At 43.5% G+C, this 15,161-nt stretch overlaps 2 protein-coding genes across 4 annotated transcripts; one reads left to right on the plus strand and one right to left on the minus strand.

The window, feature by feature from the left end:
• The first annotated feature begins 32 nt into the window (after positions 1–32).
• LOC112558610 lies at positions 33–8,477 on the plus strand. Its single transcript, XM_025229160.1, has 16 exons — positions 33–162; positions 402–599; positions 900–1,088; positions 1,243–1,407; positions 1,612–1,783; positions 1,821–1,968; positions 2,125–2,227; positions 2,428–2,507; positions 2,994–3,246; positions 4,225–4,422; positions 4,934–5,122; positions 5,711–5,875; positions 6,883–7,238; positions 7,396–7,498; positions 7,700–7,779; positions 8,100–8,477. Exons 1-16 carry the CDS (start codon positions 33–35, stop codon positions 8,133–8,135), a joined length of 2,565 nt encoding a protein of 854 aa, XP_025084945.1. The 3' UTR covers positions 8,136–8,477.
• Positions 8,478–10,372: 1,895 nt separating this feature from the next.
• On the minus strand, positions 10,373–13,514 carry LOC112559499 (FGFR1 oncogene partner 2 homolog). 3 transcript variants are annotated; one of them, XM_025230806.1, is made up of 4 exons: positions 13,386–13,514; positions 12,710–12,922; positions 12,013–12,264; positions 10,373–11,222 (listed from the first exon to the last, which is right to left on the minus strand). In XM_025230806.1, exons 2-4 carry the CDS (start codon positions 12,842–12,844, stop codon positions 10,941–10,943), a joined length of 669 nt encoding a protein of 222 aa, XP_025086591.1. In that variant the 5' UTR covers positions 12,845–12,922; positions 13,386–13,514; the 3' UTR covers positions 10,373–10,940. The 3 variants fall into 3 exon arrangements, with proteins under 3 accessions (XP_025086591.1, XP_025086588.1, XP_025086589.1); XM_025230803.1 differs by having other exon boundaries at positions 10,373–11,225; XM_025230804.1 differs by having other exon boundaries at positions 10,373–11,225; positions 13,418–13,509.
• Positions 13,515–15,161: the final 1,647 nt, after the last annotated feature.

The raw sequence follows: 15,161 nt of genomic DNA on the forward strand, positions 1-15,161 counted from the left end.
CAGCAGTAACGAGGATGATGACAGCGAGGAGAATGAAGAGACCACTACGACCACCACAACAACTGCAGCACCTACAGCGTCTGCTAACACAGGGCCTAGTAAGTTACTACAGTATCTCGAGATACGAGCGAGCTAACGAGGGGAAACTGGTGACGTCACAAGGTAATTAATGCAGCTAATTAACATTGTGTGTCAGCTCCCATTGCCTGTAGTCTTCATGATGGAAGCTATGTAACTCGCATTTTGCTATTTGTCGACTACCTCATTACGACACATTACAAAGAAGATTCTTTATATTTCCTCATTAGACTTTCCGTTTTGTATAAAGCACTTTTTTTGACCTGGACTTTCTGCTGAGAGACAGGGAGTGGATGTGAACACGTTCATGTCTCTGTCCACAGACATGTGTGACGGCTGTGAGCTCCGTCATGGCGTAGGGTACAAGCCCCACCCCAGTGACTGCACCCTGTACGTACAGTGCCAAGCCGACAAGAATGGACTGCCGGTGGTTGCAGGGGTCAGGCCGTGTCCCCACGGGCTGTACTGGAACCAGGACAAGCTGACCTGCGACTACCGCCACAACGTCAACTGTGTCGATGGTAGGTGGTTACTGTCGTTAATGTTGTCACGGTGTCTTACAACAGGTCTGACCGCTGTTCTTGTTATCGACTGTAACAATTGGCGAGGATTTGGCGAAATTTTAATTTATTTTTTTAAAACCTGAGTTGTTCCTGCATTCGTCTACTTGTGTCTATCTCTGCTTCTCTCTATCTTTCCTTTATCTTCCTCTTACAGCGTCGCGTGTGTGTGTGTGTGTAAATGTGTGCGTGTGAGTGTGTGTGTGTGACTGTGTGTGAGAGCCTCCTAACTACACTTGTTCCATTCTCCGCGGTCTGCAGACATCTGTCGTGCCGGTGCCGTCCGTAAGACCAAAGCCTCCGCCGCCTCCTGCCGTGGCTACTGGGACTGCAACTCCGGCACCGCGCTGGCCAAGTGCTGCCCCATCAACTACAGCTACAACCCCTACATCGCGCGCTGCACCTACAACCCCACGTGCCGTGACGACTGCCTGACCTCCACAGCTCCTTGTAAGACTTTGACCTTCTGAAGATGCACATGTAGTTATTACTGGTGGTTGTAATCATAACAGACTCACTTGAATCCTTTGTAGAAGCTGCTGCTGCTGCTGCTGCTGCTGCTGCTGATGATGATGATGATGATGATGATGATCTGTGTGTCCAGTTGTTGCCGAGTGTCCCAATGGCATGCGTCCAGTGCCGGGTGACCGCACCAAGTACGAGGTGAAGACTGGAAACACGTGGACACTCATGTCCTGTCCGGCTAACCTGGGTTTCTCCACCCTGCCCTGTGGATGCAACGTGCATCTCAACACCAACGTACAGCAAGGTAATGCACGAGGCTTCCTACCTCTCTGTCTACCTGTCTACCCACTCTGTCACTGATAAGTGCAGGTAGTCGAGCATGACCATTTTGCTTACTTTCCATGTCACGTGACTCACATTGGTGTATGGATTGATGCACGCTTGAACAGTGAGGTTAGATGTGTCTGTATGATGATGTTTGTAACCAACCGCTTCCTGTGGTGCGCAGAGTGCGTCCCGGAGCTGTACCTCCCTTTCATCTCGGACACCCAGGACCAGTCCGGCCGCCAAGTCTTCGTCAAGAACGAGGGTGTGCAGGTGAGAGACGGCAAGGCCTTCTTTGACGGCAAGAGTCGCCTGACGGTACCACGCTTCTCCAACACCTGGTGGGGCTCCACGGTGTACGTGCACCTGCGCTTACAAGTCCGCACTGACCAGCACCCGCCGCCTGGCTCTCGTCTCCAACGGTGACTGTCAGGTTCGACCCTCGCTGGCCGTGTGCGCCGGGCCCGCAGGTGTCGAGTTCTACGCTGAGACTGAGAACAGCCCCCAGCCGGTCAACTTCACCGTGTCCACCTTTGACCAGGTCAGTGAACAAGGGTTGCACGTGTTAGCTCAACCTGCTTCGCCCTCTAAGGCTAAGACAACGATTTAAAAAAGAAGATAGATGTACTGTAACGCAGATAAGTAGAGGGACACAGCTGCAACGAGATTCCAACGCAATGTTCTTGTCGGTTGGCAGGGTTATGGATGGCAGGACGGCTGGCAGGACGTCTTGTACCGCCTGGACGCCGGCTCACTTTATGGCCACGTCAGCCTTAACCGCGATAGTCGTGTTGCACTTGGTGAGTTTTACAAACTGCAGAAAACCCTTTTTTTTCATCCTTCTTGTTTCCAGTCTTTCTTTCAGTAACTCAGCATGCACGAGAAAAAAGAGAGAAGCAGAAGATTTCGAATTTTTATTTATCCTCTCCTGCAGTTATAAGTGGCAGTAACACATACTTAAACTAGTCTGTTTAATTGTTTTTAATGTTGTGTTACCCAGCTAACCTGGAGGTCCGCCAACGCGGCCTGGTGATCGGTAGCGGTGGTGGCTGTGATGACTTCAACGGATTCATCGATGAAGTGAGAATTCGACTTTCTTGACCATTTGGTTTACCTCAGAGGTTAAGCGAGCACCCGGATGATAACGTATTGTCTGGCACCAGCTTTGTGGTCATGTTTGTAGAAAATGACAGATAATGAGAACACGTGAGGCGGCCAGTAGATTTTCTCACATAACGAGGCACAAAGTTGTGTTGGTGGGGGGGTCTATCATGTATACGAAACTAAGTTCTCCACCATGGCTGACTCTACTTGAAACCGACAAGTCATCAGATATACGAAACTAATTCGGCTGGCTCTACTTAAATACCGACAAAGTTGTGTTTTGCTTTAGTTCTTTGATTTGAAACCTGAGGAGGTAGGTGCCAATCTGTTGGTTTACGAGAGACTTTACAAGAGTAAAATAAAAGCTTTTTTGTCAGGTTCTCTTTGGGAGTTGAAGATAAGCGATGCCTCTGACAATGTTCAGAATAATGTCAACACTCTCTTGCTGTCTCTTCTCCTCAGGTCACCGTCTATCTGTGTCGCCCTAAAGAGAAAGACGATGATGAATCAACCACAGTCGAGCTGGTGGACACTGTCACAACCCAGTCCCCTGGTAGTGACGACGACGACGACGACGACGACGATACGACGACTCCAGTCGTCACAACCTTTGCCCCTGACAGCCGTGAAACGGACGACAGCGAGGAGAATGAAGAGACCACTAGGACCACAACAACAACTGCAGCACCTACAGTGTCTGCCAACACAGTCCCTAGTAAGTTACTACAGTATCTACTAACAGTTCCTAGAGAGAGTGACTAGATTATCTACTAACACAGGGCCTAGTAAGTTAGAAAAGTATGTGCTAGCACATTGCCTCATACATAACAAGAGCATATATTAGCACAGTGGGTCTAGTAACACAGTGCCTAGTAAAAGAGCATATCTACTTAGTGTCTAGTGAGATTACAGTATGTGCTTACACACTGCCTTGTGTTGTAGTACTCACTGCCCACTACGTCACGCCTAAAGCTAAACATGTGAACAGCTAACTTCTAAAGCTAAACATGTGAACAGCTAACTTCTAAAGCTAAACATGTGAACAGCTAACTTCTAAAGCTAAACATGTGAACAGCTAACTTCTAAAGCTAAACATGTGGACTGTCAACTGCGCCTTAAGGTGTCCAGGGTCTGTTGCTATGGATGACAGAAACAAACTTACTGCAAAGACTTGTTACCACAATCAGCGTTCTTCCCCTTACCCGCTCAACCCTCCGTTGTTCTCGAAATACGAACGACCTTATAAGGAGAGGCTGGTGACGTCACAATGTGCATAATTAGCATAAAGTTTCAACGCTCCCATTGGCTGTATTGTTCACCACGTAAGCTGATACGTTTGTTTGACTGGTGATTGCTCTTGATCATTGATTGGAAATCGCCCTTGATAAACTGATGATTGGACTAGACGCTTGTATCTCGAGAACCTAAGGTAGTAAGTGGGGAATAGGGACTATAAGACACAAACATTTCTACCCGCCCACCACCCACACACCAACAAGCCACCCGTCTATCACACCTACGGTCGTTGACACATTAGAAATACGGTTCTTAAACCAGTTTGTGTTTCCTCATTATACGAAGCCCTTGTTTCTTACCTCTTAGAGGCTAGAGGTAGAAATCTTTGCATGTTTACCTGGACTTTCTGCTGAGAGACAGGGAGTGGATGTGAACACGTTCATGTCTCTGTCCACAGACATGTGTGACGGCTGTGAGCTCCGTCATGGCGTAGGGTACAAGCCCCACCCCAGTGACTGCACCCTGTACGTACAGTGCCAAGCCGACAAGAATGGACTGCCGGTGGTTGCAGGGGTCAGGCCGTGTCCCCACGGGCTGTACTGGAACCAGGACAAGCTGACCTGCGACTACCGCCACAACGTCAACTGTGTCGATGGTAGGTGGTTACTGTCGTTAATGTCGTCACGGTGTCTCACAACAGGTCTGACTGCCACAGAGTTGTTGCTATCGACACTGTAACTGTAAACGTGGATTTGCTGTGGCTGCTACTGCTACAGACACTGCACTGTCTTGCTGAGGACTAGAGCAACATAAACTAGTGATGAACGCATACTTGCTGCTATAGACTGTGTAGACAGCTCTCGGCTTCATAAACCTACCTACAAAATAGCAATGAGAAAGGGGGAAATGACTGAAATCTCAAAATATTCACAATAAACTTCGTGGCTGAAAGTTTCATGTTATTTGCAAGAAATAGCAACTGAGGTAAAGGGAGAGAAATCCTGTTGTCAGATTGGATGGTGTCATATGAAAAAAAAATACATTTATTTGAAAATGTATACACCTGTCATCTCTAGCTACTCCAACCTGTCTACCTGTGTCTCTATCTCCCTCTGTGTGTGTGAGAGCCTCCTAACTACACTTGTTCCATTCTCCGCGGTCTGCAGACATTTGTCGTGCCGGTGCCGTCCGTAAGACCAAAGCCTCCGCCGCCTCCTGCCGCGGCTACTGGGACTGCAACTCCGGCACCGCGCTGGCCAAGTGCTGCCCCATCAACTACAGCTACAACCCCTACATCGCGAGCTGCACCTTCAACCCCACGTGCCGTGACGACTGCCTGACCTCCACAGCTCCTTGTAAGGCTCTCATCTACTGGAGTTGTTGTTAATATTATTGGTAGTAGTAAACAAGTAGATTATGAATCATCCTTATCAATAGATAACTTTTTCAATAATCTATAAATAGAAACCAGACGTACCGTAGATTCTCATGTTATATTTATAATAGCTTATACGTATAAACTTTCGCATTTGCTAGGTAGTTCACTATTCTGTGGTCATTTACTAGTCTCAATGGCATATATATATATTAGTAAAGATTTGTCTCCGTGATGCAGGGATGCAAAAATTAAAACTAAATGTGGAAAGAGTCGGACGAGGGGTCACGTGTTTTTACGCCAAACCCGCAGTTAATTCAGATTCTCTTCCTTTTTCGCGACTGTACCCCCAAACACCCGGTCCTGTAGACAAGTGACACATAGAGAGAGACAAAACACAGTGTCCCCGAGAGCAGATGTTGACATAAAACAGTCCATCAACAAGCGCTTAGCCGCTGCGCCAACGATGCCCAGTGCAGACGACAACGACGACGACGATGATGATGATGATTGATGAGGATTATTAATGATTGATGATTGAGATGATGATGATGATCTGTGTGTCCAGTTGTTGCCGAGTGCCCCAATGGCATGCGTCCAGTGCCGGGTGACCGCACCAAGTACGAGGTGAAGACTGGAAACACGTGGACACTCATGTCCTGTCCGGCTAACCTGGGTTTCTCCACCCTGCCCTGTGGATGCAACGTGCACCTCAACACCAACGTACAGCAAGGTAATGCACGAGGCTTCCTACCTCTCTGTCTACCTGTCTACCCACCTGTCTTACAATCTACCTCACCTACCAGTCCACTGGTTTACTTACCCGTCTACCGATCTATCAATCCTTCTACCAGTGTAATCCCATATCAGTCTATTCAGTTGTTTACCAGTCTACGTAGTCAATCCACCAGTCTGCCAGTGTACTCACCTGTATTTTCTACTTTCGTCTATTCCTGTTCTACCTGCTCATTTTTCCTAGCTCCCTTCAGCTGACCTGACTTGAGTCTCTTTCACTTGTATTTTATTTTTATTTTTCTGCCCATTTCTTTTTATTCTCTTCCTTCATTAAATTTGATTTCTTTGTACTGTTTACTTCTTTCTCTCCTGATGTGAGAATTGACTTTAATCGCAGTGGCTCACACTATGCTGGGGTAGGGGACTGTTACAAGACATGACATGATCAAAGTAATACTTATAAGAATCAAAATGTTATGTATCATATCCTCTAGTGAGTGCACTTGACTCTGGGGCAGTTGGTCGCATGTGTAAAGCCCGCAGTCCCTGGATAACCTACCAGTTTATCTTCTAATCCAGTAGAATTGGGTACCTGAGTCATAAAGGAAGGCAACATGGAGCGGTTGGGCTTGACTTAGACTCGGTGAACCACTTACGCACACTGCCAAGACTCCTGCTTTCGGCTGGGACGATTTTTTTTTTTTTTTTTTTTGGTTCATTTTCGTTTTTCTAATATGGTTGTGTGGAACGTAGCACACTTACTCGTTATTTCCGATATAACGCGACCGTGATAGCAGACCCCACCCTAGCCCACCACCACCTTCGAAAGTCCAAACAGACTGTCACTGATTAGTGCAGGTAGTCGAACTTGTCCTCGCTTGCTTTCCATGTCACGTGACGCACATTGGTGTATGCCTTTATGCGCGCGTGCGCAGGGAGGTTACATATTACTATGAGTGCGTGCTTGTATGATGTTTGTAACGAACCGCTTCCTGTGGTGCGCAGAGTGCGTCCCGGAGCTGTACCTGCCTTTCATCTCGGACACCCAGGACCAGTCCGGCCGCCAAGTCTTCGTCAAGAACGAGGGTGTGCAGGTGAGAGACGGCAAGGCCTTCTTTGACGGCAAGAGTCGCCTGACGGTACCACGCTTCTCCAACACCTGGTGGGGCTCCACGGTGTACGTGCACCTGCGCTACAAGTCCGCACTGACCAGCACCCGCCGCCTGGCTCTCGTCTCCAACGGTGACTGTCAGGTTCGACCCTCACTGGCCGTGTGCGCCGGGCCCGCAGGTGTCGAGTTCTACGCTGAGACTGAGAACAGCCCCCAGCCGGTCAACTTCACCGTGTCCACCTTTGACCAGGTCAGTGTAACAAGGGTTGCACGTGTTAGCTCAACCTGCTTCCCCCTCTAAGGCGAATGTCAACATTTAAAAAAGAAGATAGATGTACTGTAACGCAGATAAGTAGAGGGATACAGCTGCAACGAGATTCCAACGCAATGTTCTTATCGGTTGGCAGGGTTATGGATGGCAGGATGGCTGGCAGGACGTCTTGTACCGCCTGGACGCCGGCTCACTTTATGGCCACGTCAGCCTTAACCGCGATAGTCGTGTTGCACTTGGTGAGTTTTACAAACTACAGAAAACCCTTTTTTTCATCCTTCTTGTTTCCAGTCTTTCTTTCTTTCAGTAACTCAGCATCACGAGAAAAAAAGAGAGAAGCAGATTTTCGAATTTTTATTTCTCTTCTTCTGCAGTTATTAGTGGCAGTATCACATACTTAAACTAGTCTGTTTAATTGTTTGTAATGTTGTGTTACCCAGGTAACCTGGAGGTCCGCCAACGCGGCCTGGTGATCGGTAGCGGTGGTGGCTGTGATGACTTCAACGGATTCATCGATGAAGTGAGAATTTCTTGACCATTTGTTTTACCTCTGAGGTTAAGCATGCACCCGGGTGATAAAAAAAGCGAAACGATGTCAATTTCTTTTTTGGGTGATGGTGGCTGGATGACAAGAGGGCCAAAGGGTAGGGTGTACAATGCGCCAAAAATAAATCGAATTTATACTTTGAAGTTTTAAGACATGAGAGCAGTTAACAGTAAGATAGTTTCAGAAAGTGTGTGGTCAAGGTATCTAGGGGAATTCTAGATTAGTTGGACCCGCTGAAAATAAGTGAAATGTTCAGAATTGTGTTCATATCTGTTGCTGTCTATTCTCCGCAGGTTACCGTCTACCTGTGCCGCCCTGAGCTGAAGTAGAGAGCTGAGAGCAACACGCAAAGCCACCCCGTGATTTACTCCACTAAAAACAAAGGACCCACGACACCTTTGCTTCCAAAGACAGCATAATACAAGCCTTTCGCCTACATACCTTTTACTACGACATGGTGCTCAGCAAGGAGGCACGCACGAAATGCACATGCTTCTTCTCTTTCGACCGTTTCGTGTGCTGCCTCCGACCCCCAACTCTTTCGAGTGTCCCTTGCAGTCTCCAGCAAATCTGTGATCGTCAGAAGTGCCACTGATTGTACCTAAGCTTTAAAAACTACAGAAACTAGAACTTTTGTCAAACACTTTTCGAATAAACCAATTTTATTTTTACAATCGAGTTGATTGATGATTACGCTGCCTCTCACGTGATTTCTAAGATTCACTTAACCAGTACGCACTCAAGCGCCCACCCGCACGCAGTCCTATAGCTCACCCACGTACTCGCTTGCACGCGCACCCGGACTTATGCGCGTACACACGGACGCGGGCAGACAAAATCTAAGCAGCATTGTTTCTGGCGTACTTAAGAATAATTATCATATTAATAATAATAATATTAATAAACGAGATTTATACATCTCTTTTCCCTATTTAACAGTGGGTTCAATGAGCTGTACAAAACAAATACAGTTATACAATGAACATGGAGCAAAAAGTGTTAGCAAACAAACGGACAGACACACCAACAGATTAAAAAGAACTAGGGTATCTCTAGTGAAACAACGCACAAAAGAAAAAAAAAAGCACGGACACCTATCAAACCTACCCTAGTCATGCGGTCCCATCTGGTGCTCGACAGTGTGCTGCTTGTTGTCTTCTCTTGTGTCGCAGAAGTTTAGGTTTTGAGTAAATATAAATGATTGCAGGGAAAAAACAATAGATCAACAGGAAAAGAAAATAATAAATACATGTAGTGGGAGTTACCGGTTTTAACCTTCACATACTCAATATGTACACAAGATTTTTGTGCGAGTGTCAACACTTTTTTAAAGTAAATTTCTTGCTTTTTGTGGCCTTGGTAATGTTATCCATTACCTTTAACAAAAAATTAAGCTTACCCATTTTCTGATTGACCTGACAGCACTAGAGTATATCATAACACACCTACAGTCTCCTTTTTGTTTATCCACACGTTACGCTAAGGTACGTCTGGTGAACGCCGCGACGTTTCATCTATTTTTCGAGGCCTGGAAACATCAAATCCTCCAGACACTGCCAGACACAAAGTTTCTTCCTGAGTTTTCCAGTCACTGGAATGTTCTGCCTCACTTCACAAAACCTATCCCAAACTTGTTCGTATATCACTGACTACACACTCTTCGCTTTCGATTGCGAAAGCTCACAGACAGAAATCTGTGGAAACGCTTGTCGATTCTGCCATTGTTGTACGGGTACTCACTCTGGGTAAGAGCAATCAGAGATATATGTAGGCCTACCGATCTCTGAACAACAGATCACTACATGTACTCAGGTGGACAAAGAGGCTCTCCTAAAATGCGCTTGATGTTTTTTAAATGGAATTTTTAAAAAAAATCGCAACAGGGTGCAAACAGATAGTCGCAATAATTTTATTTTTATAAACATATAACTTCTTGTAGTCTCTTTCAAAATGTACTTATTTTACGCGATTTCTGCAGAAAATCACACGTAAACGGTCGACCTGAAGCAATCTATTTTAAAATCTACTTCATTTTTTTTCAACAAAAGTGGTAACAAAGCTCAAACTGTCGGTCGTAAGTCGGGTTGGGGAGGTAGTCGTAATACAGAAGATGTTTATATAGCAAAATACGTCCATGAAACATTTTCAGGTGGTAACTATGAGGGGTCGTAATCGGGAAGTTCTTAACAGAGAGGTTTTACAGTATTACCATCTTGTTTGTTTACATCTGCACATAAGCACCTTGTTTTACATCACAGGGGTGATCGTCCTCATGCATGCAAGCAACAAGCACATCTCAAGGGCACTCACAACATTCCCACCACATGCTGAGGAGAGATCACTCAGGGTCTCTTTGCTTCTCGGTTGTGAATATATGATGGTCACATGAAGAAAGGAAACCAGTGTGGTTTGATTCTGCATATGAAGACATATTAGTTATCTTAGTTATATTGCATATAACATGGTTGATGCATAATTAATGAGTAAAGAAAGGCTAATCTACACTCATGTAGGTTTTTCCAAACTATAAGAAATGTCCAAATCCCAACAGCACAACAGCACAACAGTAAATCAACATAACTTTATTTTTAAGTTTAGGAAGATTGGTACAAGGTAAAGTCCCTTTATATAAATACTTGTGTACCTGGTATAACCCTGAATGTCCATAAAAGCATATTTTTGTGGCTTCACCTGAAGGGTAGCTTGCCATCTTTCACCTCACTGCTTCTTTCCGACATACTTAGATATCCCATGACTACATAAGATCTGCTCAGTCAGACTCTCTCTTCTTTCTAGGAACCTTGTTTCCTCTCTCTTTCTTTCTCTGTTTCCTCTTCCATTCTTTCACTTTTGGACTGTAATGTCAGCTCACTACCCCACAGATAGATACGGATAGATACGACAAAGAACAGTAACCAACAGTAACTGAAAACTCTTTTGGTCATTTCACCTGTTCATCTGTTATGGACCACTCATTCATTGTTAACAGCTATACCTATTTTTTCTCTCATCTTCTCTCTCTGTCTCCCACTCTCACACACACACCCAGCTATACTTTCATCCATTCACTATCACTGACCAGAGGAAGTGTAACATCCAGAAAACAAGTTCAGTCGTTCTCCAGCTCTTATTGTTCACTTGTCATCACCAGAAGCTCCATCACCTGCAACATCTTTAGTATTTTGTATCACACTGATGGTGCTGCTGTTCTGGGATTCCTCACCAAAGTCCTCCAAGGACAAGATAGGGTGCTTGGCTGTAGAGCAGATCTCCAGCAGTTGCCGAAGGGTCTGGTTCTCAACCTCCAGCTGGGCCAGTCGCTCTTGAAGGCGTCCAGCATTCTCATCATCCACTCGCACAGCTTGCTGCATCACACTGGCCATCTCTTTCATTTTGTCCATCAGGTGACACACTTCCTGCTTAAGAGACATAAGCAATTCTCTATTCTATTAATTGCATGCCATGTGGAACAGAGCTATCTAAAGGCACGAGAATAAGATTATATATGGCAATATGAATGCATATAGATTTTTAATATTTGTGAGAGAAACTAAATGTGCCAGTATAAATTATTATAAATGGAGAACTAGAATCAAAAGGAGACAATTTGTGTTCATGTTTAATGTTCTAATGTTACTAATACAACAATTTTCTGAAAAAGGTTAATAAAGATGTTTGGTATTTGTATGAAATTTAAAACATGCAAGGTTATTAATTATTGGATTTTAATGTCATGTATTTGTACAACAATACCAAAAATCTTCTTTCTAATATTACTCTTTTTAAAGTTTCATCATCTCTAACAATTTTTTTTATGTTTAATGGTAGCATCAGGACAAAAGAAACTAATAAATACAAACAGCAACCTTCAGTCAAAGAAAAAAACAAAATAAATGGTCACAAGACTTGAAATATAAAAAAAAGTGTTGAACTATGAAGACATAAGGTGTTAGAATGCAAAAGATTGATTTTTACATAATTAGATTTAAAGTCATAATTTTGTTTTTTTTCCATCTACATCATTTATAATCATTATTTTTAAATTGAGGGAAATTCATGCACACTAAGGGAGCAGCATCAGTATCATGGTAACTTTCTTACAGAGTGAAGCACACAATAAAGCAATTTAGATCTTTATTATTTATGAATAAATTAAGCAGTGAAAGAACAAGAAAATATGTACATAAGTACACACAATATTCTTACCTGAGATTGTTGAGTGCGGCTGGCAAGGGCAGCATCCATACGGTTGGCATGCAGGAGGCTCACAGTGTGCTGGCGATACTTGTGCATGATCAGCTGCAGGGCTGACTGATGCTCCTCCAAGGCTAGAGCCAGTTCTCGCTTCTCCTGCTGTAGCTCACGGATTTGTCTGTTTTCCTGTGCAATGCCGATCACTAACGCAGAACGAGGTCTGTGCTTGGCTATCTCGTTTAACTCTGTCAAGTCATCCTGATACTAAAAACAAATTTCTCAAGGTAATGATGAAGTATGTGATAAAAAATAAAATTCAAGGCATCATTATCATGACATTATTTCCAAGTCTTACTTTAAAAGCCTTACTCTCTCTCTTTCACACACACACAAAACTCCACCCTTTAAGACCTAAAAATTTGTCTTCAATCAAAATGGAAGTAGTAGGAAAGCAAATATCAGTTGATAACAATGGCCACAAAATCTGTTACAGAGCTAACAATATAAAAAGACATTGCTTTTAAAAATGCTGCTGAAGAATCTGAAATGACAACATTTTGCCCATATGTACTGGAGCAAGAAATACATTTTTAATTTTTTTTTATTGAATCACAAAAATTCTGACATAATTTCACATTAAGCTTTCACTTCGTTAATGAGGAAGTTTGGTTTGTTTCTATTCATACATACAACAGACACAGTTGCATACCTGCTTCATGGCATCAATGCGCTTTTGCAGGGTCTGTGTTGTTGATATAAGGCTGTCTGTTGCATGGTCTTGTTCTTTTAACCTAGTAACCAGCATTCGTGCATCCCCCAGCAATTTTTCAACTGTCAGAGACATCTCCTGCTGAGCACTGCTAGGAAATGGCTGTCGTGATGTCACCAGCAGAATCAGGTTCTTTTCATCTAGCTCACCTTTCTGATATAACAAAAAACATACACAGGTGATTTGCGACACTAATAATTTTTAACCATTTTTAGGCCTCTACAAAAATGGGTATACTTGCTTTAATATTATTTGTCCTCTCAATGAGAGTACACACAATAAAATAACTAGTATTTGTTTAGCGTATCTGACAACCGAGTCGGACATCAAATTATGATCTACACCTGACAAAACCTTTACAAAGACGTCAATATTACTACGAAGTATAAAGATAAACAATTTTCTGAATAACAAGTAATAAATAAAATACACTTCTGGCATATATCACAACAGACGACATACAAGGGCTCAACTGAAGGACTCAAAATTATAAAAGGCTGATCGTGCAAAATGCTCGATGATGATGTATTTCTCAGCATTATAGCGGTATGAAAACGAATATTAATGTACGCAGTATGCTAGATTCGACAATAAAAAGAATCGCTTAAGCACTAACTTTATGTAAATTAATTAAGGTCGAGTAGATACCCGGTCTGTTTAACTTAGATCGAGAGATACTGCAACTGGACGCCAGAGGAAGTTATATTCCAAGGGAGCTAAATCAATTACACTGGATTCAGTAGAAGAGTAGCTGTTCTTGGCACTATTTTTTTTTTTTTTTTTCTTCTTTCTCTCTGTCGTTCGATGCTTTAGCAAAACTGCTACGGCAGTTTAGTAGACGATTATACAAATACATTAGAAGCAATTTAAACAATTTGCTGAAATAACAAGGGATACTATAATTATTTTGCCTTTACAGTTCTAAGTATAACATTGTCGGACAACGTATTACATATATATAGTGTACACCTGTGTTGTGATTAATAATAATAACATTTGTAGAACACACATCCCGGTGTGGAGACGATCAAGCTCAGTTGGTTGTACTTGAAAGACTACAAACGAGTCAACCAGATAGGAAAATGGATGACAAGATGACAAATATCAACGATGTGCATGGTTGAAGACGAAGAACTGATTGGAAATGAGTGGACTACAGTACACTTGATTATGAAAGATATTTCTTAAGGCATTGGGCTTTGACGTCGGACTTGAAAGTTTCGAATATAGGCACAAAATGCAGACATGAACGTCATCAAACACCACAGAACAGAAAGAGGCCTTCCAGGATGCTAATTAAGAAATGGGGCATCAAGCTCCAGGACATCGATGTTTTAAACAAGTTTCAGGGATGACCAACAAATGAGACCAACCACAATCCCTTCTGTCTTTTTCTGGGCATGTCCTGCAGGTCTGACCACTACTTACACACGGGCAGAGCTGTGACCTCAGGGAACCACACTGTAAGAAAAACTCTGGTTCACCAAAGAAACACCCTCTTCATAACTGCAGAAAAACAAGTTTGACGCTCATGATCCCTGGAACTGGAAAGAAAAGAATTAGTTTGGAGAGAAAGGGGCAGAGAAACAGCTTGGTCTTAGGCGAAGAGGCGTTGGCCGAATTTCTGCCATCTGATGCGAGGCAACACCAAACAGACCGAAGAAAGCTCAACAGTTCCTCTTACTTCTCTGGAAGCTAAAGTCTCTTCTCTACCTCCCAGAGATTTCTTCAGCTATTTTAGAGATCCCATGCGATGCCCTTCTCATTTATCTGTTTTGAACAACAGTTTATCAGCGAAGGACAAGAACAGTTGCATCGTGTTGTATTCAAATACACAAAAGTTTTCGGGACAACTCAGAGTGATCGTTTGACTTTTGAAAGTGTCTGCAATTCTACGAGATGACAGACATGTCCTGTCGAGAGAGTTTCACCAGCTTCCATCCGATCCCCAAGTTGTGTACCTGCCTGCGGGACCAAGAGATCGAGACTGTCCTTCGTTGTTTCGGCCATCTGAACACTCCTGTGTGCGAATGAATGATGATCATAAGTAAACCTGAGCCATGATTGTATGAGAGTCTATGTGGTATTGTTGTGTGTTGTGGTATTGCTTTGTGTTGTTATCAATATAGAACTGCATCTAATTGCCCTCTGGGATAAAGTTTCATCTATCGGAGTAGTGGAGCTTACGGTTTAAACGAAATGAAAGTGTATCATGCCTATCAGTCAAGGCTTTAAAGTCTCTTTGTTTTCTGTGATATTTGCCGACGAATTATTGCCTATACCCTTGCACGTGGTGTAATCTGACGGAAGAAGATGAGTTTATCCGGAAACCAGATTTCGGAGAAACCAAAAGAAGGAAAAGATATTTTTTAAAAAAAATAGAAGGGAAAGA

The sequence above is a fragment of the Pomacea canaliculata genome, linkage group LG3, assembly GCF_003073045.1.
Source record: "Pomacea canaliculata isolate SZHN2017 linkage group LG3, ASM307304v1, whole genome shotgun sequence".
NCBI lineage: Eukaryota > Metazoa > Mollusca > Gastropoda > Architaenioglossa > Ampullariidae > Pomacea > Pomacea canaliculata.

Bases quoted from the DNA above. Each gene is read 5' to 3' on its own strand.
- LOC112559499 (XM_025230803.1), bottom strand. From the start codon at position 12,844: ATGTCTCTGACAGTTGAAAAATTGCTGGGGGATGCACGAATGCTGGTT. The intron at 12,265-12,709 runs GTATGCAACTGT...ATTTGTTTTTAG, and splicing joins GCATTGATGCCATGAAGCAG to TATCAGGATGACTTGACAGA. The intron at 11,226-12,012 runs GTAAGAATATTG...ATGTCTCTTAAG, and splicing joins GCCGCACTCAACAATCTCAG to CAGGAAGTGTGTCACCTGAT.
- LOC112558610 (XM_025229160.1), top strand. From the start codon at position 33: ATGAAGAGACCACTACGACCACCACAACAACTGCAGCACCTACAGCGT. The intron at 1,784-1,820 runs GTACGTGCACCT...CGCACTGACCAG, and splicing joins ACCTGGTGGGGCTCCACGGT to CACCCGCCGCCTGGCTCTCG. The intron at 3,247-4,224 runs GTAAGTTACTAC...CTCTGTCCACAG, and splicing joins GTCTGCCAACACAGTCCCTA to ACATGTGTGACGGCTGTGAG.